Source organism: Tursiops truncatus, chromosome 20 (genome assembly GCF_011762595.2).
Source record: "Tursiops truncatus isolate mTurTru1 chromosome 20, mTurTru1.mat.Y, whole genome shotgun sequence".
Classification (NCBI taxonomy): domain Eukaryota; kingdom Metazoa; phylum Chordata; class Mammalia; order Artiodactyla; family Delphinidae; genus Tursiops; species Tursiops truncatus.
The window spans coordinates 49,936,702-49,960,841 of NC_047053.1; the positions used below are offsets into that span (position 1 = coordinate 49,936,702).

At 55.2% G+C, this 24,140-nt stretch overlaps 1 protein-coding gene and 1 long non-coding RNA gene across 3 annotated transcripts in view; one reads left to right on the forward strand and one right to left on the reverse strand.

Annotated features, from left to right (window-relative positions):
• Window positions 1-24,140, reverse strand: part of SEPTIN9 (septin 9) — a 158,269-nt gene that overhangs the window by 101,249 nt on the left and 32,880 nt on the right. The window contains exon 1 of one of the 2 annotated variants that reach the window (XM_033847339.2): window positions 2,565-2,765. The exons of the other annotated variant lie outside the window; for it this stretch is intronic. Coding sequence (XP_033703230.1) covers window positions 2,565-2,619 — 55 coding nt within the window. The 5' untranslated portion in view covers window positions 2,620-2,765. Of the gene's footprint in view, window positions 1-2,564; window positions 2,766-24,140 lie in introns of those variants that run through there. 2 annotated transcript variants of the gene reach the window in all.
• Window positions 3,146-11,729, forward strand: LOC109550509 (uncharacterized). Its single transcript, XR_012328374.1, has 3 exons — window positions 3,146-3,566; window positions 4,776-4,976; window positions 5,114-11,729. It is a non-coding gene; the product is annotated as an uncharacterized lncRNA (long non-coding RNA).

Below are 24,140 nucleotides of genomic sequence, written 5' to 3' on the forward strand. Positions count from 1 at the left end.
GCCCGGGCCGAGGCCCCCCACTGGCCCCAGAGAAACAGACCAGCACTTCGGCTCCGAACTCAACCACTCCGGCTGCCTCCCCAGGACGGTCCGGGCTCCCGGGGGATGGGCACACCTGGGCCTCCGTGGCCTCACCGTCCGACTGTGGCAAGCTGGCCCCTCTTTATGTCCCAGTCCTAACGGACCAGCTCATTCCGGCCTCCCCCGCTTCTGTCGCTGCCTGAACGCGCTCCTCCTTCTGCTGCAGTCAGACTGTGTCTCCTCCACACGACCTTCCTCTGCCCTGGCTCTGCCAGCCTGTATCACCCACTGCTGCTCTGGGTCAGACACTCGCCTCCTTTCCTGATCGCTCCTTCCCACGTCTCTCTGTTTGAGGCTATCAGCCCCAAAACCCAACTCCACTCCAAGTTCCTGGGGCTCTTAGGGAGGCCGCCTTTCTGGTCCCTAAGCTGGCCGTGCGGAGCCCGCGCGCGCGCGCGCACACACACACACACACACACACACACACACACACACGCGCGCGCGCATGCCCAGGTACACTGGGGGGCTCTAACTCTCCTGTCTTCAGAGCACAACGGCTCTCCAGGGCACACAACGGAGAGGCTGACACACAGGGAACCGGGGGGGTCCGAGGCCGCGCTCCCTAAGAGTGAGAAACCTCCCCCTGAAGGCACAGGGCTGCCAACTGCTGCACCAGGACAGTCTCAATGAGGCCATTGTCTCCAGCTAAATGACAGCCTGGAGAAGCCGCCTGGGAAGCAGCCGCAGAGGCCACCAGCGGCTCCAGATGGGGCACTTCGGGGCGAGGATGGAGTCCCACGCGGGGCCGGGAGGGAGGGGCACTAACTACCTACGTGGCACGAACTGTGACAGACCACACAACCCCCAAACCTCCTCCTGCCGATCCTGCTTCAGGGCTCCCATCTCATCCCCTGAAACCCCAGAAAGCTCCGCTTCCAGGTCAGGGACCGCAGGCCAGCCTAACTCCCACAGGCCACAGGAGAAAAGCACACACAGCGCGGAACCTGAAGGCGGCAGCAGTCTCCAGATGGGCCAGTTCTCCCGCTCGGACACTCAGGAGATGAAAGGCCCCTGAGAAGCTGCGGGAGGGCTGCTGGGGGCAAGCAGAAGGCGAAACAGAAGGAAGGAGACTCGGGGAACATGCTGGGTATGAGCATGCGCCCCAAGAGGTCCCGATGTTCGGGTACAAGCCATCACAGCTCTGCAGACCCACACTCCCCTTGTTCAGTGCCCAGTGTCAGAGTCGGAAAAGTGCTCCAAACACAGAGCCAGTCCCCAGCAGACCATCCCTCGCACAGGGTAAGCCGGCCACTTGACCCCACCCCCTCCTGTCTCTCCACCCCCTGCTAAGCCAGTCCAGGCCCAGCCCAGAATCACCGCCTCTGGGGCTCTGCTGGGGGCGCAGCCAAGCTCTGGTCCCGGAGAAGTGCCCCGCGCAGATGGGGCTGACCTCCGGTGGGCCACGTGCATGGCTGGGCTCTGGACCCCCAGAAGATCCCAGTCTTGATTCTGCCCTTGGGGGAAGGGCACCTCCCCGCAAGGCCTGGCACCTGGACGCCTGTTAACTCCTTTCGACCCAGCCTTCCCAAGGCCAGGTCCACCAGAGGGCTCTGCCCAAGGCTGCCTGGGAGCCCCTCCGAGGGGCGGGGGCTCCAGATCCCAGCAGAGGCAGACCCGCCCCTCAGAAATCCAGCCCCTAAGTGCTGGAGACTATTGTGTGAGCTTCCCTTCCGACCGCTTTATTTACTCCCCAAGACGCAGGACGCAGAGCCACAGGCAGTCACGAGGACGCACGAAAGCCACACACACGAGCCCAGGACCGGGATGCCCTACCGCACCCGGCGGGAGAAGCCCCCCAAGTCTCTCAACACTTTGTAAACCCAGGAGGGGGGAGGGGACCAAAACGCGCTCCCAACCAGCAAGCAGGCCCCTCCTCCCTCCACAGCCGGACTCCGGGAGGACGAGGAGGATGTCCCCAGGCCCGGATGGGGGCCGATGGGACGCCCTCCTCTACAGTCGCCGCGGCCTGCGCCGTGTCCACTCGGGTCCCTGCCCAGCCCGGATTCGGCTCAGCCCCGGCTCCGAAACTGGTGTGGGGGAGGGGGCTGTCCTGCGGGCGGGACGCGGGGGCGGGTAGCGAACTCCCCCAACCCGCCGCGGGGCCAGGGCCCCGAGGCCGACGGGGAGCGCGGGAGGGATAGGACTGAGCGACAGCTGAGAGGGAAACCGCGCGCCAGGGCCGTTTGAGGAAGCCCCGCGAACCCTCGAGGAGACTGTCGTCGCTCGGCAAACACAAACAACAATAAAAGGAAGGAAACCCAGCGGCAGCGTGCAGGGCGAGCGCAGGGGCCAGCGAGGGCGCGCGGTCCCCGTGTCCCCCTAACGGGGTGCTCCACGGAGGCGACGCGGGCGCGGGGCGGGGGGCGCGGCGGGAGGGCACCCCATCGGGGTCCTCCCTCCCCGTCCGCGCCCCCGTCTCGCCTGAGGTCCGCCCCGAGGGGCCCCCGAGCACGCCCGCGGCGCGGTGGCCGGCCGGCACCCACCTTCGAAGTCCGAAATGATCCCGTCCAGCTGCGCGTTGACCGCGGGGTCGGACATGGTGGCTCGCGGGCGGCGCGACGCGCGGAGGGCGGCGGCAATGAAGCGCCCCGGCCGGCACGGGCCCTGCGCGCTGGCTGGGGGGCCGCGCCCGCGCTCCCGCCGTGTAGAGCTGGCCGCCGGAGCCCCTCGGCCCCCGGGCTCGGCTGAATGAATGGGGGAGGCGGGCGGGCGCCGGCGCTCCCTGCTCCCCGCGCCGCCGCCCCGCCCCGCCCCCGCCTCCCGGGCGGATCAGGTTCCCGCACCCGCGGCCCGGCCTCCACTTCTCGCACTGGCTGCTCCGCCCGCCTGTCAAGGTTGGGCCTGGGGGGCTGGGACCCGAGCGGCCGCCGCGGGGACAGGCCGAGTCCCGGGCGCCCGACCCGAGAGCCCCCCTTCTACCCGCCTGGCCCGCGCCCAGGGGACGGCGACGGACGCGGCCCCGGCGCCCTCCCCCCCCGACGCCCCGCTGAGGCCAGATGTGGGCGGATGTGGAGGTCGGGCGGCGGCGCGGGGGCGGCGCCGAGGGGGGAAGAGATTCCTCCCCTTCCCTGGGGCGCAGGGTTCCTTCTGCGGGAGGTTTTATTTACGCAGCCAAACAAAGTTCGCCGCCGCCTTCCCGCGCGCAGCGCCTCCAAGGGTTAAGCGCTCGGACTGGCGGCCGGCAGGAGCCCAGCCTGTTGGCCAAGAGCCGAGGGGCGAGCGCCAGTCACGTGACCCGGGGCGGGGAGGGGGGCGCCAAATCCCACCCTCTTGGGGCACCTCTCCAGCTGCTCCCTACCCCCAGCCCACCGCCCCCGAGGTCGCTGCTGCACCCTCGGGGGCGCTGTCAGAAAAGGCACTGGCCCACCGGGGACGCGGGGCAGGGACGGAAGACCCTTGTCAGAACCGCCAGGGACACGTGCCACTCCAACGCTGCACAACAAGGGGCTTCCTGAAGGCAGAGCGTAGACCCCGTGTTCTCCCTGGTAAGGCGCAGATATTTCAAAGTATCTGAAGGGAGGCGTTGGGGGAGGGGACGGGGAGCAAGGGGCCTGCCGGTGAGGCTCGGCCCCATCTGGCCCACACCTCAGGCCTGGCCTTGCCCTCCCGGCCAGTTAATTTCTGCCCTTCTCCGTACATTCGACAAACATTGATTAAGCCCTATTACCTACAAGGCAGTCAGGTCCCAAGGGCCGGGGACAAAAGGATGGGCTGGAACTTGAAGAGCAGCCAGGAAGGGCCCTCCAGGTCTGGCACCAACAATGGGGGGAGGGGGTCTCTTCCAATCCCCCCAGCCAGTTAGGCACTCCTGCCTATCCTCCCATTTTCTTAGACCCAGGGCCTCTGCCCCAAGTCGGGGGCCTGTGTGAGAACAGCAGGGAAAGACGCTCTCTGAGCTGGTGGGCAATTCGGCAATACGGTGCCCTCCGGGTGGCATGCGAGTGCCTGAGAGCTCGTCCTGGGTCTCAGACTGGTCACTGCCACTCCCCTCCCAGCCCCCACGCCCCCAGTTCTGAAAGATCCCAAATGCGCAGGGGATGCTGAGGCCTGACCGCCATCCCGGTTAATCAGGGCCTCTTGCGGAGAGTGCAGTGCGCTGGGCATGAGGAGATTTCTTAAGTTGATGAAATCGAGTCCTTCCTTTTTAAGAAAAGCAGTCTCTCCCTCCCCCATGCTTTGGATATTTTGAACTATTTTCAACCAAGTGAGTTTGTGGACAAGGAACTGCAAAACCACAGACATTTCAGATGTGCACACACCCTCTGCCTGGGAGCTGGGGTTTCAGAAATGGAGTCGCCACTGTCATCAATAGCACCCCGGGTGGCTTCCACACCAGCCCGGGGCATTTCTTGTCTGAAAACCAGCACCTGGGCCCACCCGACAGTCCAATCTTCTGGCCACCTGCCCACCCAGTATTTGGGGGTTTGGTGGTCCACTGCCTCTAAGAAACAGCCTAATGCCATAACCCCCTGGGAAGATGCTGGGTCTCAGAGACAGGACAGCATCCAGCCTGGGCCACAGCGTGACTCTCCAGTGTTTTTATAAAAAGCACCTGGTGAGCGTAGACACACCCATGCGATTGTTCTTCCAGGGCGCTGGCCTGGAGTTCTACCACATTCGAATAGGTTGGCTTATTGTGCATTATTCACTTCCATTCACAGTGGAGCTAAACATACTTAAGCTTATCTCCTCAGGGAGCCCAGCCAGGGTGCATGCCTCACCAAAATGCTCCCCCATGGGAACCCAAAGGACAATGGCAGGAGGGAGCGGACCTCCGAGGCCAGAACGTTGGCAGGACTGTGCTCCAGACCCCGTCCAGTCCATCTCCCTGCCTGCCTCTGGCCCCCCTTCACTTAACCACTGAGGCTGCCGTTGCCAGGCCTAGACACCTCCAGGTAAGGAGATTCCCCCCTGTTCCCTGAGGAAACCGACCCCGGCACTTGGCCACACTCCCAGCCAGGAAGTTCACCCTTGTATCTAACCAACCGCTCTAATTGTACATCATTTATTTCCTCTTTTTTTCTGTCCTCAGAGGAGATGGGAAACAGCTGGGCACCACCCTTCGAGTAATAATTACCTCCTCCAAACTCGAAGACAATCCAGTTGCTCCTTGGCCTTCTCTTCCTCAGCTTAAATCATCTGTCCCCGGCCCTTTAATCATCCCCCATCCTTTGATCACTTCTGATGACTGTGTCCAAAGTGAGGCTCCAGGACTTTAATAAGGCCTGATCCCTGTAGGATGGGGAGGGTGCCCTGACCCCCTGTCCCAGGGCATGAGCAGTCAGGGCCGGGGTCTGGACAGACAATCCTGGGAGGGGCGCTGGGCAGATAAAAGCAGCAGCAGCAGCAGAAGAGGGAAGAAGATGAGCTTAAATTTGGCGAGAGCAAAAGAACTGCAATGCGTCCAAATTCTGGGATGGTGCGCTCTCCCAAGGCCACGGGGGAAGGCAAGACCGTTTGTAGGCCTGGCCCAAGGGGAAGGTGTGATCAGGGGGACATCAGAGGGGCCACCTACCTCACAGGTCCACCATGAGACATGTAGTGGGGTGCATGGTGGTTCCCCCAAAAGATATGTCCATTCCGAACCTCAGAATGAGACCTGACTTGGTATAAGGATCTTTGCAGACGAATGAAGCTAAGGGTCTTGAGACAAGATCACCCTGGATTAGAGTGAGCCCTGAATCCAATGACCAGCGTCCTTATAGAGACCAAAAAGGAGAAGACACAGAGGCGCAGAGAAAAGGGCCTCGTGAAATCAGAGGCAGGGATGGGAGTGACGCAGCCACAAATCAAGTAACACTTGGGACCCCAGAAGCTGGAAGCAGCAGGACGCTTCCCCAGAGCCTTCGGAGACAGCTTGCCCTGCTGACACCTTGAGTTCAGGCTCCTGGTCTCCAACTGAGGGAGAATAATTTTTTGTCCTGTTAAGCCCCTCCCAGTTTGTGGTTCTTTGTTACGGCAGCCCCAGGACACTCCTACAGACCTTAAACTCCCATCGGAATCATCCCTTCAGGCCAAAGCTGCCTCTCCCAAAGATGTCTCAAAGCCCCAAATCCAGCAGTCGGCAGTGAACGCTGGCCAGCAGGTGGCAGTCCCGAGGGGGCTCGGGGGCACTCAGCAAGTTTTCATCAGAAAAGCTGGAGGCCAGGGCTGGGTGAGAAAGGTATAAATATGAAGCCTTTCTGGAGATGGAAGGAGCAGGCCTGAAGGGAAACCCCACAGGTCCAGCCCAGGTGGAGTGACCCTTGCAAAGCATGGGGAGAACGGGAGGAGGAAGTAGATGGGCGGAAACAGCCATTTGGCTCACCCATCAGTACCCCTGACCCCACGCTCCAGGGGGGTGGCATGGGGAGCAGAGGGAGGATGGTGGCTCTTTGTCCAGCAAAACCAGGCCTTTGGACCGGACACCCCATGCAGTGGACCATCTGGCTCCTCTGGGGTATGGGCCATATGGTCTCAGCTCTACGTGCACCTAGCGCCCCTCAGGGCCTCCCTGAGCCCCAGAGCCTCGGGTCCATCAGCTGCTGAGCCTTCCACAGCCCTCAAGCCCCTTCAGCCCACCATCTCGGTAAACGGCACCAGCATCTACCTAGCCGCTCAAGCCAAATATCAAGGCGTCACCCTCGAGTTCTCCCTTTCCCTCCCCGCCACGTCCAAGCCATCAGGAAGTGTCTGCCTCAAATATCCGTGGATCAGTCTACGTCCCTCCTCAAGTTCCCCCTCTCCAGCCCACCCCCTCTGCCAGAGGTATGCTGCCTAAGGTTTAACAACAGGCAAAACAACTCTTCCTGATGTGTGGCATTGGCCTATTTCTGTGGTGTTAAGTATTCCCATCTTGGCCAGTTTGGGGCTACCAATGAGACACCGTTGAAACTGGGGCTGGATATCGTTTATATGTGGAATCTAAAAAATGGTACAAATGAACTTATTTACAAAACAGAAATAGAATTACAGATGTAGAAAACAAACTTATGGTTACTGGGGGAAGGGTGGGGAGGGATAAATTGGGAGATTGGGATTGACATATACACACTACTATATATAAAATAGGTAACTATTAAGGACCCACTGTATAGCACAGGGAACTCTACTCAGTACTCTGTAATGACCTGTACGGGAAAAGAATCTAAAAAAGAGTGGATGTGTGTATATGTATAACCAAACCACTTTGCTGTACACCTGAGACGAACACAATGTAAATCAACTATACTCCAACAAAAATTAATTAAAAAGAAACTGGGGCTGGGAAGAGATTGCAGTAGCTGCCGTTATACAGTGTTTCTACCATAGAGATACAGCAGAGATGAAGAACTCGAGAACAAAGATGACCCGTTCATCTATCGTTGGACATTTAGGTTGTTTCCCTGTCCTGGCTATTGTAAATAGTGCTGCAGTGAACACTGGGGCACATGTGTCCTTTTGAATTATGGTTTTCTCAGGGTATATGCCCAGTGGTGGGATTGCTGGGTTATATGGTAGTTCTATTTCTAGTTTTTTAAGGAACCTCCATACTGTTCTCCATGGTGGCTGTATCAGCATTCCCACCGATGGTGCAAAAGGGTTCCCTTGTCTTCACACCCTCTCCAGCATTTATTGTTTGTAGATTTTTTGATGATGGCCATTCTGACCAGTGTGAGGCGATACCTCATTGTAGTTTTGATTTGCATTTCTCTAATAGTAATGTTGAACATCTTTTCAAGTGCCTCTTGGCCCTCTGTATGTCTTCTTTGGTGAAATGTCTATTTAGGTCTTCTGCCCGTTTTTTAATTGGGTTGTTTGTTTTTTTGATATTGAGTTCCATGAGCTGTTTGTGTTTTGGAAATTAATCCTTTGTCCGTTGCTTCATTTGCAAATATTTTCTCCTATTATGAGGGTTGTCTTCGTCTTGTTTATGGTTTCCTTTGCTGTGCAAAAGCTTTTAAGTTTAATTAGGTCCCATTTGTTTATTTTTGGTTTTATTTTCATTACTCTAGGAGGTGGGTGAAAAAAGATCTTGCTGTGGTTTATGACAAAGAGTGTTTTTCCTATGTTTTCCTGTAAGGGTTTTATAGTGTCCGGTCTTAAATTTAGGTCTTTAATCCATCTGGAGTTAAGATGTGATACGTATATACGATGGAATATTACTCAGCCATAAAAAGGAACAAAATTGGGCCATTTGTAGAGATGTGGATGGACCTAGAGTCTGTCATACAGAGTGAAGTAAGCCAGCAAGAGAAAAATAAATATATATTAACGCATATATGTGGAATCTAGAAAAATGGTACAGATGAACCTCTTTGTAGGGCAGAAATAGAGACACAGATGTAGAGAACAGACATGTGGACACAGAGGGGGAAGGGGAGGGTGGGACGAATTGGGAGATTAGGTTTGACATAAATACACTACCATGTATAAAACAGATAGCTAGTGGGAACCTGCTATACAGCACTGGGAGCTCAGCTCGGTGCTCTGTGACGACCTAGATGGGTGGGATGTGTGTGTGGGGGGAAGGAGGTCCAAGAGGGAGGGGATATAGGTATACATATAGCTGATTCACTTCATTGTACAGCAGAACCTAACAGAACATTGTAAAGCAATTTTACTCCAATAAATAAATAAATAATAAATTAACTCAAAAAGAAAAAAAGACAAAGATGATGGTTAAATGTAGTAAGATACTTCGGAAGGGGTGAGCTCTGTGTATTATCTTTGTTCTTAATATAATTACTTGTAAGTAATTTAATTCATACCATATACATCTACGATTTAATTTTATAATTTTTTCTAATAGAGCGATGCATTTTTATTGTGGTAAAATATATATAATATAAAATGTGGGGCTTCCCTGGTGGCGCAGTGGTTGAGAGTCCGCCTGCCGATGCAGGGGATGCGAGTTCGTGCCCCGGTCCAGGAGGATCCCACATGCCGTGGAGCGGCTGGACCCGTGAGCCATGGCTGCTGAGCCTGCGCATCCGGAGCCTGTGCTCCGCAGCGGGAGAGGCCACAACAGTGAGAGGCCCGCGTACCGCAAAAAAAAAAAAAAAAAAAATCTACCATTTCAAACACCTTTAAGTGTACAGTTCAGTGGCCCTAAGTGCATTCACGCTGTTGTGCAACCATCACCCCCGTCCATTTCCAAAACTGTCTTCATCATCCCAAACGGAAACTCTACTCTCATTAAACAGTAACTCCCCATTTCCCCCTCCTCGCCTCAGGCCCTGGCAACCACCGTGCTACTTGCTGTCTCTACAAATTTGACTACACAAGGTACCTCATGTAAGGTGGAATCGTAATATTTGTCCTTGTGTCTGGCGTATTCCATTTAGTGTAATGTCTTCAACTGTTGTTATTCTAGGTACACATGTTTTGGCGTGTGTCAGAAACTCCTTTTTATAGGCTGAATGGTATTCCATTGTACGCACGTACCATATTTTGTTTATCCATTCATCCATCGATGGGCACTTGGGATGCTTCCACCTTCTGGCTATTGTGGATAATGCTGCTACGAGCATGGGCGTACAAACATGTCTCTGAGTCTCTGCACTTAATTCTTTTGGGGGTATACTCAGAGATGGAACTGCTGGATTGTACGATAATTCCACAGAATTTAATTTTAAATAATTTATTTTCGAGCGTATGTTTTTCATAAAACATACATTGTATGAAATGGAAATCACGTCTTTTATATTGTATACACTTAATATATAATTAAAATTTTAATAATGACTGTGCTTAACAACTGGCTCGTGCCCTGCCGTGGCCCCCTCTCCCCTGCATTCCTGCAAATCCTCCCAACTGACCTGCTTGTTCTGCTCTCACTTCCCTTCGCCCTAGAAATCACGGCGAGGCTTTAAAAGTGGGATCAGACTACGTCACCTCCCACAGCTTAAGGGTCGAGTGCAGATTCCTTACCGAGGTCGCCAAGGTCCCAGGTGCCTGGCCTCTACCCGCCGCTGCAGCCTCACCTATTCACTCGGCGCCACCGGCCTCCTCCTGCATAGCTGTCCTCTCTGCCTGGACGGCCTCCCCCAGGTCTTGCCCTTGATGGCTCCCTGCCTGTCTTTTCCGTTTAAATATCAGAGCGCCCACCCCAGGGCCCCCCAGGAGACCCCTTAGCCAGTTGCTTCCTTGCCTCCAGGCCTGCAATGGAGACTCCCTGAGACTCCCCTGAGGCCCTGTTAGAGCCTGTGGAATGACAGAGTTCATTCAGTTCCCTTTGCGGGATGGCAGGGTCACGGGGACTCCTGACAGGGAACTGGCCCAAAGGGGCAGAGGGCCCTTTGGGACTCCCCTGGACTCCCTGCGCTCCTGCCAGCCTCACACAGACCAGCCCAGCCCCAGCCCCAGCATTCAGGGTGACAGGCAGGGGCGTTGCCTGTACTGGACCAGGCCTCCAGGACCCGTGTCCCTTTATCACCCTGTGAAATCAGCAGCGACCATGCTTCAGACCACTGAGTCTCTCAGGCAGCCTGATTTCGAATCTTCCCTTGAAGCCCGTCTGGGTGCGGCTGACATTTAACCGGTGCGTAGGCTACAAAACACCCTTACGCCATCTGCCTGGCTGCTTAAATGCAGCCAGAAGGTTTCACTTCAAAGGGGAATGCCGTGCTCTTAGCACGTGATCAATCTGTTCCCCAAACTTCCCAGTTCTCGCTCCAGCCTGCTCTGCTCGGAACATTTACAGCAAGCTCTGACCACAGCGGCCTGGCCCTTATCTTGGAGGCAGGGGACTTTTTAAACAAAATCTTTCTCTTCTAAATCATGCTTTTGAGCCACCAAAGGAAGCTCCTGGCCTTCGGGCCCCAAGCCAACAGGCTTCCCCACCCCCACGAGCCGGAGCCCTCGACTCCAGTGGACAGACGCTCAGGCCTGAATCAGCTGCAGTTTCCCTGCGTCCTAGGACAGCATGACCAGGGGGGCAGCACTGCCCACCCCTCCCATCTTTCAGATTCGCTGCAAACTTTACTGCGATGATATTAAACCCTACGGGACCCTGGGAGCCAGGGCAGGGGGAAGCGGCCCCTAACACGGAAGGCAGAAGGACAGGGCGGAAATTAGGACCCTGCAAGATGACCACTCACCAGCTGAACTCCGGCTGTGGCTTTGGAGACTCAGTTGTTTATTCGTGCGGCCAATGGGCTTTTTTTTTTTTTTTTTTTTTTAACATCTTTATTGGGGTATAATTGCTTTACAATGGTGTGTTAGTTTCTGCTTTATAACAAAGTGAATCAGTCATACATAAACATATGTTCCCATATGTCTTCCCTGTTGCGTCTCCCTCCCTCCCACCCTCCCCATCCCACCCCTCCAGGCTGTCACAAAGCACCGAGCCAATATCCCTGTGCCATGCGGCTGCTTCCCACTAGCTATCTACCTTACTGCGTTTGTTACTGTGTATATGCCCATGACTCTCTCTCGCCCTGTCACAGCTCACCCTTCCCCCTCCCCATAACCTCAAGTCCGTTCTCTAAGAGGTCTGCGTCTTTATTCCTGCTTTACCCCTAGGTTCTTCATGACATTTTTTTCTTAAATTCCATATATATGTGTTAGCATACGGTATTTGTCTTTTTCTTTCTGACTTACTTCACTCTGTATGACAGACTCTAGGTCTATCCACCTCATTACAAATAGCTCAATTTCGTTTCTTTTTATGGCTGAGTAATATTCCATTGTATATATGTGCCACATCTTCTTTATCCATTCATCCGATGACGGGCACTTAGGTTGTTTCCATCTCCGGGCTATTGTAAATAGAGCTGCAATGAACATTTTGGTACATGACTCTTTTTGAATTTTGGTTTTCTCAGGGTATATGCCCAGTAGTGGGATTGCTGGGTCATATGGTAGTTCTATTTGTAGTTTTTTAAGGAACCTCCATACTGTTCTCCATAGTGGCTGAACCAATTCACATTCCCACCAGCAGTGCAAGAGTGTTCCCTTTTCTCCACACCCTCTCCAGCATTTATTGTTTCTAGATTTTTTGATGATGGCCATTCTGACTGGTGTGAGATGATATCTCATTGTAGTTTTGATTTGCATTTCTCTAATGATTAATGATTGGCAAATTCGGCTGCTGTCTGGGACTCTGGTTTGGTGAGTGATCACCCAGATACGATGGGGGAGGAGGAAGTCTCTTCTTTTGATGACTCATGTTTTATTCCTGATTATTCCCTCTTTCCACAGTCCCACAACCCTCCGTTCCCACTCCAAGCCCCCTAGACAGGGCTTTGGAATGGATTGAAGTCCCCAACTTCCTAGCAACCAGTAGAGGCTGGAGGTACAGAGATGGGGTGGCGGACGCTCAGCCTCCCACACCCCCCAGCTGATGGGAAATTCCCCCGGGCCCTCCCGATGGCTCTGCAAAGTCACACGAGGGGCCCCAGGGGAGTGGCCGGCCTGGTACCGACCCAGCCTCAAAGCAGCGAGTGACTGTGCCAGGCTGTGGACTCGTCACCCCCAAGGCTGCCAGGAGACTTGGCCAGGGCACCTTCCCGGGGGACAGGACATTCCCAGGTCCCCAGGGGCCATCACTGTCCTGGTCTCTTCGCCACTTTTCTCAAGCAGGCACCCTGCTCCGAGGGCTCGAAAGCTGAAGGCCGCTTGCCACTGCTGCAGTGTGGGGACGAGGCTGAGTCACCAGCCTGCCCTAGTTCCACATCAGCGGGAACAACGGGATCTGAGCGGGATCTAAGCAGAGAAGAGGGGACAACAGTGCCTCTGTGGCCACGCTTAAAGCACCGCAGTGACCAAGGCTACGTTGTCCCCAGGGAGCTGCCAGCCGGCCTGGCCCCTTGGACTGCGGCCACATGCTCTGACAATGCCCCAGCCCATTGCCAGGAGCGGTGGCCGGTCAGCATGGAAAGGGCAGGGAAACAGGTTCCCTCCCCGCCTCTTCTGCACACTTCAGAAGTGTCTTCAAGGCTTATCTTGCAACCACAGACCCTGCTGGAATCCCGTCCAATGCCTGCCCCCTAAATGCTCATCGACCTACCCTTGCAAACCTCCAGTGACGGGGAGCTCAGTACCTATCAATGCTGCTCACTCTATCTTTAGCCAGTTTGGGCTATTTAAAAGAGATGGGGTTGGGGGAGGGAAGGAATGAATTAAAGTCTGCCTGACCACAGCTTTTGCCCATGGAAGAGATATCTACTTTACTTTTCTCCAGAATACAAAAGTGAAAAGGAGATGTAGGGGCATGGACTACAGTCTTGGGAACAGACAGCTCCGCGTGGGAGGGAGGGAGGAAGAGCGGGGCGTGCTGGCGGGGCCCCTCCCGACAATCTGGTATTGCTTTTCTGGATAATGAACTCTCCTACCCCAAGTGCTGCTAGAGCCAGCCAGCAGCCAACCAACCTCAATGGACCGTTTGTCCCTCATGTGAAGTGACCTCCGGGATGTAATGGGTTTCCTATTAACTCACCCGCCTCTGCTCTTCCCCTCTCCCCCTCCAGCATGAGTCACTCGCCTAGATGACTCGGCCCGGGGTTTGTCAGTTCTGGCTGGGCCGTGTGAGGGGAGACACAGAGGACAAAGGCTGTCCAGCCGGAGGCCAGTGGTCCGGGGTTCACACAGCTTCCCGGGGACTGTCTATACCCCGGGCCCCTGAAGCCAGGGGTAGGTCCCTCTGTGCCTCCCTGGTGCCTGGGGACCCTGGCAGCCATGCCCCTTCCCATCTGCGGACAGACCGTCTTCCGGCAGACTGCTGCAGGCAGGGAGCTGAGAGGTTAACTCACGTGGGAACCGGCCACAGTGATCAGGAGCAAGAATGCCGAGGCTGCTGAGCGCCAGTTACCACCCTTCCCACCTCTGAGAAGCAGGTCTGGGGGTTTGTGTCCTGGCTTTTCTTAACCTAAACACACAGGTTCTCTCACCCACTCAGCCCTAGGCTCTGGGGAGGGAGACTCCAAGCTGGCCTCCCTGCCCGGGGTCTTGGTTCCCCCCATGCTGAAGCCTTTCTAAAATGCAAATGTGACCAGCGACCCTCCAGATACAGTGGGAGCCCGGCAGGGCTGACAACCAGGCCTCCACCTCCGGCGGCCACCCCTGCCTCTGTTCATGCCCAGTTGCTCCCGGTTCCTGGACACACCGGGCGTCATAGCTCTGCGACTGTCCGACTCTGTTCCCTCAGCCTGGCAGGCCCCTCCCGCCCTCCTCGACCTGGCTTATTCTCAGTCCTTCTGCAGGTGCCTCCCTGGCATTTCTAGGGAGCTTCCCTGGAACCCCTGGGTGGGGGGGACTCCCTTCTAGGCCCTACCGTGGGTTTTCCCAGTGGCCAGGTCAGCCTCTGACCCAGACCATTCGCTGGAGGGGGAAGCCAGGCAGCGGGGATCAGGAGGTGGGCTTCCCGGAGCAGAGAATCAGCACCAGGGAGTGACACTGCAGGGCAGGAAGCGAGACGGGGAGCCCCCAGCCCAAGGAGGAAGGAAGCCACGAGCATCGCCCCTCCCACGCCCCAGCGGTCCTGCCAGCCAGATGGGCCACCTTCTCAGCACAGCTGTTCTTCAGCAGAGAGAAACTTCTCCCCTTCGGGAACAGGGTGGGGACATTCCAGATGGGGCCTCGTCTGGTCAACAGGGACCATGGAGTCTGGGTCTCCGTGGCTCCTTCCATCCACGTGGCCACGGACCTGGCTCTGCCCAAGTGAGCACACATCTGGAGCTGCACGGCCCAAAGGGCAGGGCAGGGAATCTGCCTGGTTAGCTGAAGCCGCCACACAAATGGAGAATAGACCTGCTCACAGGTCCAAGTGGAGACTCTGGTACCCGGGGCATCACTTCCAAGGAGGTGAACGAAGACATTCTAGGCCAGTGAATCACCAAATTGCACATCTGGGCAGGCCGTGGGCCCATCCCCCTACCACTGGAGAAAAGGAAACTGACGCAGCTTACATATGGTGCATGTGGTCTTCTGGGTCAGCAGGGTGTGCAACCCAGCAGCTGAGAGGTTTGACCACTTGATTGTGAATAATCTAGAACATTTATCCAGGAGAAAGTCCAGCATTGTCCAATTGGTGACCTAAAATCTCAGAACATATGTCCTCTTTCTGCAGAACCATGTCACTTTCCTAGCGCCGCCCTCTCATCCCATCTGCCGCCGAAGCGTCAGTCGTCCAGAACACGACACAGCAACGACCGTTGTTAATCCTACAGGTCTCCCAAGTCTCCCCCGTTTGTCACCACACCTTTAGTTCTCAGCAGGAACTGACGTTCAGAATGGTGACCCCAAGACAAAGCAAGATCTTCCAAGGAGGGCTCAGTAGGAACCCTCATAAAAACAGAAATCAGTACTCAACTTTCAGCAAGATTTTTGTTAAGAAAGGTTGAAAGACCAGGCTGAAACAGTGGCGTGCTCATAAATGTTTAACAACCTGCTCCGGTGGACGAGGGAAAGAGTGATTTATAACATTTGCCAATTGCCGTGATGTCAATACTCCCACCATGGCTGAGTTCAGGCTACCAACATGACCTCCCTGAGCACAGAGTTGGCAAGAGATGTGCACACCACTAGCTGAAACTCTCAGATCATCACTACAGCTTATTCTTTCTTCTTGGGAGGGTGAGAAGTCTAGGAAGCCCTTTGCTAGGCAGAACAGCAACAGCAAATAGGGTTCAACCAGCAGGCCAACCCAATCAATGGCCCACCATCATGATGTGAGGGAGGTTTCTGAGGCTGCCTCAGTGCTCGGGGAGAAAGAATGCGATGATAATTGACTGATGATGTCTGCCCCAGCCTCAGCATGGGAGATTGATGCATGTATTTGCCACTTGCCATTCCTAAGACATTTCTCTTGCCTCTAAAGTTCAGTGCAAAGGTCACCTCCTTGGCGAACTCTTTCCCAGTCTCACCTTTTTCCTGAGTAATCCCTACTGCAGAATTTACTACCACTCTGTACATACAAAGGGAGTTACTGGTGTGTGTGGCACAGACCCTAATTGCTCCCCCAGCATCTGACCTCCCTTTCTTCTACTGTAACAAAAGTTTCAGTTGGCACATGGCTTCCCAGCTAAAGAATACATTTCCCAGCCACCCCTGCTGCTAGGAGTGGTCATGTAACGAGGTTCTGGCCATCGGGAGGGGAGCTGAAATGTTTTAACTTTTAAGGTACTCCTGCCCCTTCCTCTCCCCCTGGCTGGAGTGCAGATGTGATTGCAGGAGCTGAAGCAACCATCTTATTTCATGAGGTGCAGGCTGTTTGTTGGGGATGGCAGAGCAGCAAAGGAGGAACAAACTGTGTCCCTGCTGCTCTGGGCCACCATGACTGCTTACAGTTGGATTAGGAAGTGGAAGAGAAATGAACTTCTCTCCTGCTTAAGCCTCTGTTGTGTCAGTCTTTGTTATGCAGCCAGACGGCACCCTGACTGAAAAGGTATGTGCCCATCATCCCAACAATCTGGGCAGGAGAGGGCAGGGCAAGGCTCTTAGCATTATGCACTGAGCCCCTAGCAGAGTCTGATACGATAAGCGTAGTTAAAGCAAGACGAACAGTCTAGTTCACCCAAGGTTTGTTTTGTTGGCTTGTTCTGGTACTTGAAACTGGAACATGAAGATCTGAGGACGTACACTAGCTAACATAAAGCAGAGAGGACACCCAATAAACATGTGCCCAGAGTAGGCTGGGACTGCTCCAGGGAGTTAGATGTTGGGATAGATCTTGAAAGCCACCTACACAGTCAGACGCGTGCTGGACAGAACACAGCAGCAAAGGAAGAAAGGAACCAGCCACGTCAGGAACAAAGCACGTGCCCAGAACATCAGGAGGTGCTGAGCCTGGGCTCCGGCCAGACGGTGGGTGCAGACTCAGGGCGGCCATTCCCCAGGCCATGAGATAGAGGGCAAGTTACTTCACCTCTCCGAGCTCCCAGTGACTATGTTAAGAACAACAATACCTAGATTGAAAGGATTCGTGATCATAAGTGGAAAGTGTCTGACATAAAACAAGAGCTTGGTTAGTGTAGCTCTTATTATCTATAACATACGGTTTAACCCCCTTTCTTTTCTACGGGTGTGAAAACTGGACCTAGAGAGGCAGAGTGGTTTGCTGAGGGTCACACAGCTGTTACTGACAGAGGCAGGATTAGAACCCAGAGTCCCTACTCCTCCTGCAGTGCCCTTGCTGTGTAAGAAGTTGTCCTGGATGAGTATAAAGACTAGGTAATCGGTGAGAAATTCTGAAAGTGAGACTGGAGCGGGAGAAAAAGATGGAGGGGGAATAAGAACAAGAGGAAAAACAGGAGGAGGACCTTTTCTGAAAGCCGGCCCTCTCCTACATTCATTATCTCCTTGAATCCTCACGAACCCCCAGGAGGTAGGCTCCCCAGTACCCCGTTTCTGCACAGGAGCGGAGGTACGGGGAGGATGGGGGCCTGCTGAGGCTGCCAGGTACCAGTAGAGCCTCTGGGACATGGGCTCCACCTGTCCGACTCCCACATCCATCCGTGTGGACCTAAAAAGGCTCCAGGGCAGCAGGGGCCATGGCTTTGAGCCCCTGCAGGAGGTCCTAAAGGCCAGGGAGAGCAGACTGGAGGCCAGGCCAGGTGCAAGGTCCCCGCAATGCTCCGGAGAAGCTGGAGGGGTGAGGGGGTGTGGTGGGTGCTCAGAGTGTCTGTGCAGCAGAGGGATAACCGGGCCGAGAGGCAGCACGGCTTCTCCCAAACGATCCACGGCGGGCAGCCGGCACTCCAGTCCCCCAGGATGGGGGTCCTTGTTCACGGCAGTACTTCTAGGTCTGGAAATGACCTCCACCCTGCAGCGAGGACCCCACCCTGCATCGTTGGAAGATTCAGATGCTGGTTTTCTTCTGAGGATGAAAACTCAGCACCTCGACATGGGAGGAAGCAGCCTGGAGTGCTTCTGAAGGCTCCAGGGACACATCGCTCATTGCGAAGGCCTTTCAGACGCAGCAGCCATTGTGCGTGGGACGCGGGTCTCCACCTACCAGGTAGAAGGAACATGGGGTGGGCACGTGAGCCACGAGCCGCCTTCAGGCTCTTTGCACACACTGTGTGACACAAAGGAACAGGCACAGCAGCCAGGACACAAGGCAAGACCCCCCACTGGCTAGTGTTCCAGAACAGAATCCTGGCAGCCAACCCCCCCCCACCCCCGCCGACGGGGCTGGGGGAGGTCGGGGGATGGGGAGCGTTTGCACAAGCTCTTCGTACACATGCGGCTGACAATCACCCCCACGTCCGTGGCGCGGAGTCTGGCCCAGAGCCCACCAGCATCAGGGCGCTGGTAATCCCCAGCTGCTCTCCTGACGCCACTCGGAGACGCTGTCCAAGGTGGAAAGGAGAGGGTCACTGTTTTCAAGGTCAAACACCCCGAAGGGAAATGCCGGATCGGAGGATGGAGACAGGCACTTGGGCCAAAGCCATCAGCTGTCAGTCACGCAGGTCAACGGGGGAGCACAAACCCATTCATTTGGCACTTTTATTGAGCAACTACGAAGAGCCCAGCAGCCCAGAGCATCCGGGGAACCCAGCTCATGAGAAACATCTCGATCCTTTCCTGGGCCTAATTGTAACAGGAAGAACTGGGCTTTTGGTGTCACACAGACCTAAAGAGGACTCCTGGCTAAACTGTTAGCTGGTGGAGTCCGGGCAAGTTACTCAACGTCTCTGAGCCTCTGTTCCCTCGTAAAACAGTCCCCGTGCCTGCCGCAGCTGGTGTCAGAAATGTGATGTCTGCACACACCCAGCACTGGCCTGGGTCACAGGACTAGATCCATTCCTTGTGGACAAGACTTGTGCTGTGCTCTGCTCCCCGTGGGAGATACTCCAGGGGTGATCTACCCATGGCCGTCCTAAGGCACAGGGAAATCGCAGCAGGAGGCAGGCCAGGCCCCTCAGCTGCTTCTCCCAAAGCCTCCCCCAGAGGAGAAATTATCGCCTCAAGTGCCATTTCCTTCCCTGACAGCTGCCTGGATCCACAAGCAAAGCCCACTGGCCGGGCAGCCGGCTCCATGGTGCAGGAGGGGCTTGCGGGAGTGGGTTTGAACCTGACCAGTGACCTCCAGGGAGGAGGGGGTCGTTCAGCCCTTCCTCCAGCTGGAAGGGAGGCTCCGGGCTGGGCAGAGGCATTTGGAGAAATCCAGTTCCTGGGAGCTGGGCCAGACCAGAGGGACCAGGCTGCCGGAATATCCCTCAGTGCCCGAAGCACGACAGGGCCAAAGAGAGACCCACACACTGACCAGGGCCCTAGCTGGCAGGAGCCCTGCTTCACATCAGAGGAGAAACAGCAACCACTGAGTGAGCGTGTGAGTGTGTATGAGTGTCTATGAATGGGGGGTGGGTGTGGGTAAGGGAGCTACAGAATCTGGGTAAGGCCCTGTACCCCTCTATGCCTCTGTTTCCTCATCTGTAAGATGGGGCTAACACTACCTACTTCCAAGAGCTGTCATGAAATGAAAACGTATTCATATTTATAATATGCTTAGGACAGGGCCTGGCACAAAACCACTGCTCTAGGTTTGCTGAATAAGTAAAAATAAGACACATGTGGGATTTCCCTGGCAGTCCAGTGGTTAGGACTCGCGCTTCCACCGTAGGGGCCGCGGGTTCGATCCCTGGTCGGGGAACTAAGATCCCGCATGCTGCGAGGTGCGGCCAAAAGAAAATAACAAAAGACATGTGTTATTATGTGCTTAGAACAGAGCTTGGCATATCCTACACATGCAGAGCTGGCGTTCTTGAATTCTCCCACTTGAACCAGAAGCCATGCTGAGCTCTGTTCTAGGGACCCTTGAACACGAGGGTCTCTACCTAGAGGGATTTGCCTCTATGATTAGAGTCGCCTCAAGCCTCCAAGCGCAGGGGTGCGTGTCTGTTCATATATACGCATGACTCTCTTCACGTGCTTACCCAGAACCCGTCCGACATAGCTCTGAATCATGATGTCGGGGCCAGGCGAGTGGGCCACAGGGCTGAGGCTCCGTTTCCATAGGAACCAGGTGAAGCGAGCTTTTGGTCGGCACAGGAAGCCAAAGAGAAAGAGCAGGCGAGAAAGGGTGGTAGGCTCGAGCCCAGCCTGGTCCCCTGCCCTAAAGACAAAGCAGAGTGCGTGGAGCCTGATGGTGGAGGGCCCTTGTCACAGACATAGTCTCAGTAATATTACACTTTGCAACTCAAGTGCTCATAAAATAACAGACGCCTGGCATTGGCAAGAACCTGAGGTCCCTTGTACTGCAATCCTGAACAATCTGCATACAGTCCCTGTTTGAATACTTCGAGGCATGGGGAACTCACTACTTTGCAGAAGAGCTCGCTCTTCTGTCAGAAAGTGAAACTTGCAAGAAAAACTCCTCTTTAGGTGATGAGTCAAACTCCACTTTCCGTTACCTTCCAAGTATCTGGTTATGGTTTTGTATTTTGGAGGAACTCAAAATAAGCCCTCTCTTTCTTCTACGTGACAACTCTCCAACTATTTGGAGACAGTGACTGTAGCTCTCCTCTTTTCTGCGTCTCCTGTGCAGGCAACCACCAGTCGCCTTCCAGTCCCCTTCTCTGACCCGTCTCAAGCCCTCTCGCTATGCAGGCCCCTCTCCTGGGGCCCTCACTTGTCCATCCACATCCTCCTTCAGGACTGAGCCCTGGAGACGCCCCTCTGTAGGCAGGTCCTGCTGCAGGATGAACTGTGCTCCCCCAAAGATATGTTGGAACCCTACTGCCTGGAACCTGTGAACATGACCTTATTTGGAAATCAGGTCTTCGCAGATGTGATCAAGATAAGGGCACCCCGAGTTAGGGTGGGGCCCTAAATCCAGTACCTGGTCTCTTTAGAAGAGAAAGGAGCGGGTGATTTGGACCCAGAGACACATAGGGGAGAAGGCCATGTGGTGGCAGAGGCAGAGACTATGGTGATGTGGCCCCGGGTCACGGAGCACCAGCAGCCCCCAGGAGCCGGGAAGAGGCATGGGAAGGATCCTCCCTCTGAGCCTCCAGAAGGAATCAACCCTGATTTCGTTTTTTTGTTTGTTTGTTTGTTTGTTTTGCGGTACGCACGCTTCTCACTGTTGTGGCCTCTCCCGCTGCGGAGCACAGGCTCCGGACGCGCAGGCTCAGCGGCCATGGCTCACGGGCCCAGCCGCTCCGCGGCATGTGGGATCTTCCCGGACCGGGGCACGAACCTGCGTCCCCTGCATCGGCAGGCGGACCCTCAACCACTGAGCCACCAGGGAAGCCCTGATTTCGGCTTTTTGAGTCCCTGGATTGTGGTCATTTGTTACGGCAGCCACAGTACCGATCCAGGGCCTGAGCAAGGGTGGCCCAGTTGGCACCGTGTCCCGCGCCCCTCAACCTCTGCAGCCAAAGTCTTCATCCGTCATCTTGTCTCACTGGCAAGATCAAGCGGCCATTCACCCCGAGTTCCGGTCAGCAAGTATCCGTGGATTTTCCCACACCCCCAGTAAAGGCAGCCCAGCCGCTCACTGAGCACCAGCTGTCAGGGGTCTCCCGCCATCCTGGTGCCCCTCATCCGGCTCACTCTGGGCAGCCCAGTGCCCTTCCCGCACCCCGTCTCATCCTGGGGCCCCGGGGTAGGCCCGGAACCTGCATTTTAGCAGGTTTCCCGGGTGACTTCATCAGCCAGCTTGGGGGGCTCTGGACCAGGTGATCTTGGCCCAGGACCCCAGGACAAGGGCCGACCTGGAGTGTGGACCCTCCCGACCTTGAGAGACTCCCTGGGGCACAGGTGGGTCTCCTGAGCCCCCCAGAGCTGGGGCACGCAACGCCAGGACAAGCTCTCAACTGCACCGGACACTTCTGGCAAAATCTCCTCTTCTGAACATAAACTGTCCCCACCCACCCCACTTTCTGTTCCTTTGAATGAACAGCAACAAAAAACATGATTTTGTGCCAAAGGTGGGGCTGAAGTTTCCCAGAGTCCAGTTTCCTGTCAGGCCTAGGTACAACCCGCAGGAGCGCTCCCTGTGTATGTGTGTGTGTGTGTGTGTGTGTGTGAGTCTGTGTGAGTGCACGTGTGTGTGTGTGTGTATGTGTGTGTCCCCCTCCCCATGCAGCCTGGGGAAGGGTGGAGAAGCTCACGGAAATTCTTTCTGGTGTCAGGAAGATGGAAAAACGGAAAATGGGCACATACGTGTGCGCACACACACACGCGCACACACACACACACACCCAGAGGGAAGGCCTTCCTTTCCTTTCGCCTCGAAGGATCTCTGGGCTTGGGAAACAGGACCGGACGTCAGGAATTTGAAGATCTGTCTTGAGCATCCCGGCAACCTCCATGGGTCCTTCTAGGGGTGGAAGGCGTTTCTCCAGTTTCTGCTGCGTCTCCTGTTCCCACCCCACCCTGTTTCCTCCTCCGGGCTCCTTCCATCCCGGGCCGCCTGCTCTGACCGTCACCCTTGCACTTGGCTGTGAACCATTTCCTCTGCACCACGCGCATGCGCACAGCGCTGGGGGGAGCAGAGAGGGAGGCTTTCTCTGCCGAGCGGAGGAAGGGGCTTCTCTTCCTGGTCCCGGGCCTTGTTCGGCCTCTGGCACAACTGCCACGGAGTTAGCAGCCAGCAGGCCCCTTCCCGTGGACCAGCTCTATCCCCCCCTCCCAGTGCCCCCGCACCTAGCCAACACTGGGACACCTGGTCCAAGCGCACTTCCTGTGCGCCAGCTCCAACCTGCACATCCCCTCCGGAAGTTTCTCAGCCACCCAGTAAACTGTTGCTAGAGACCAACTCCATCCACACCCTCCCGCAAGAACTTTTTTGCCACCAGCAGGCCGCAGGTGTCTGTGGCAGCCACAGACTCTCCGACAAGGCCTGAGCCCAAGGTGAAGCAAGGCGGGGATGACACCCCGAGCTCCTCATTTCTCCTCATGTGCCTTCCCTCGGCCCCGGAGGGAGTAGCTGCTGCTTTTGTGTGTGCAGTAAGATACCCGTAACATAAAAGGCACCATTTTAACAATTGTCAGGTGTACATTCCAGTGGCATCAATACATTCACATTGTTGTGCAACCATCACCAGCATCCGTCTCCAGAACTCTGTCATCTTACCAGCTGAAGCTCTGTCCCCATGAAACACGAACCCCCCGCCTTCCCGTTCCCCCAGCCCCTGGTGACCACTGTCACGTGCATCTGCTCTGGATCCTGCCCTCCGTTCTTTTGGGTATATAACTAGAAGGGGAATCGCTGGATCATGTGGTCATTCTACGTTTAATTTTCTGAGGAACCACCAAACTGTTTTCCATAGAGGCTGCAACATTCGACATTCCCACCAGCAGCACCCAAGGTTTCCAATTTTGCCACATTCTCCCCAACACGTGTTACTTTCTGGCTTTGTTTTTGTTTTTATATAACAGCCGTTCTAATGAGTGTGAGGCGGTATCTCATTGCAGTTTTGATTTGCGTTTCCCTAACGATTAGCGATGTCGAGCATCTTCCCATGTGCCTGTTGCATCTGTATGTCTTCTTTGGAGAAATGTCTGTTGAGGCTCTTTGTCACTTTTTGAATTGGGTTGTTTGGTTTTTTGTAATTGAGTTGTAGAAGTTTTTAATATATTCTGGATATGAATTTCTTATCAGATATATGATTTGCAAATATTTTCTCCCATTCTGTGGGTTGCCTTTGCATTCTGTTCATAGCCATCCTTGAGTCACAGAAGTTTTTAATTTTGATGAAGCTCAATTTACCTATTTTTTACTTTGTTACCTGTGCTTTTCAGTGTCTTATACAAGAAATCACTGCCAGGGACTTCCCTCGTGGCGCAGTGGTTAAGAATCCACCTGCCAATGCAGGGGACACGGGTTCGAGCCCTGCTCTGGGAAGATCCCACATGCCGCGGAGCAGCTAAGCCCGTGCACCACAACTACTGACCCTGCGCTCTAGAGCCTGCAAGCCACAACTACTGAGCCCACGAGCCACAACTACTGAGCCTGCGTGCCACAACTACTGAAGCCCACGTGCCTAGAGCCCGCGCTCCACAACAAGAGAAGCCACCGCAATGGGAAGCCCCTGCACCGCAACGAAGAATAGCCCCCGCTCGCCGCAACTAGAGAAAGCCCGTGCGTAGCAACAAAGACTCAACGCAGCCAAAAATAAATAATAAAGAAAGAAAGAAAAAGAGAAAAG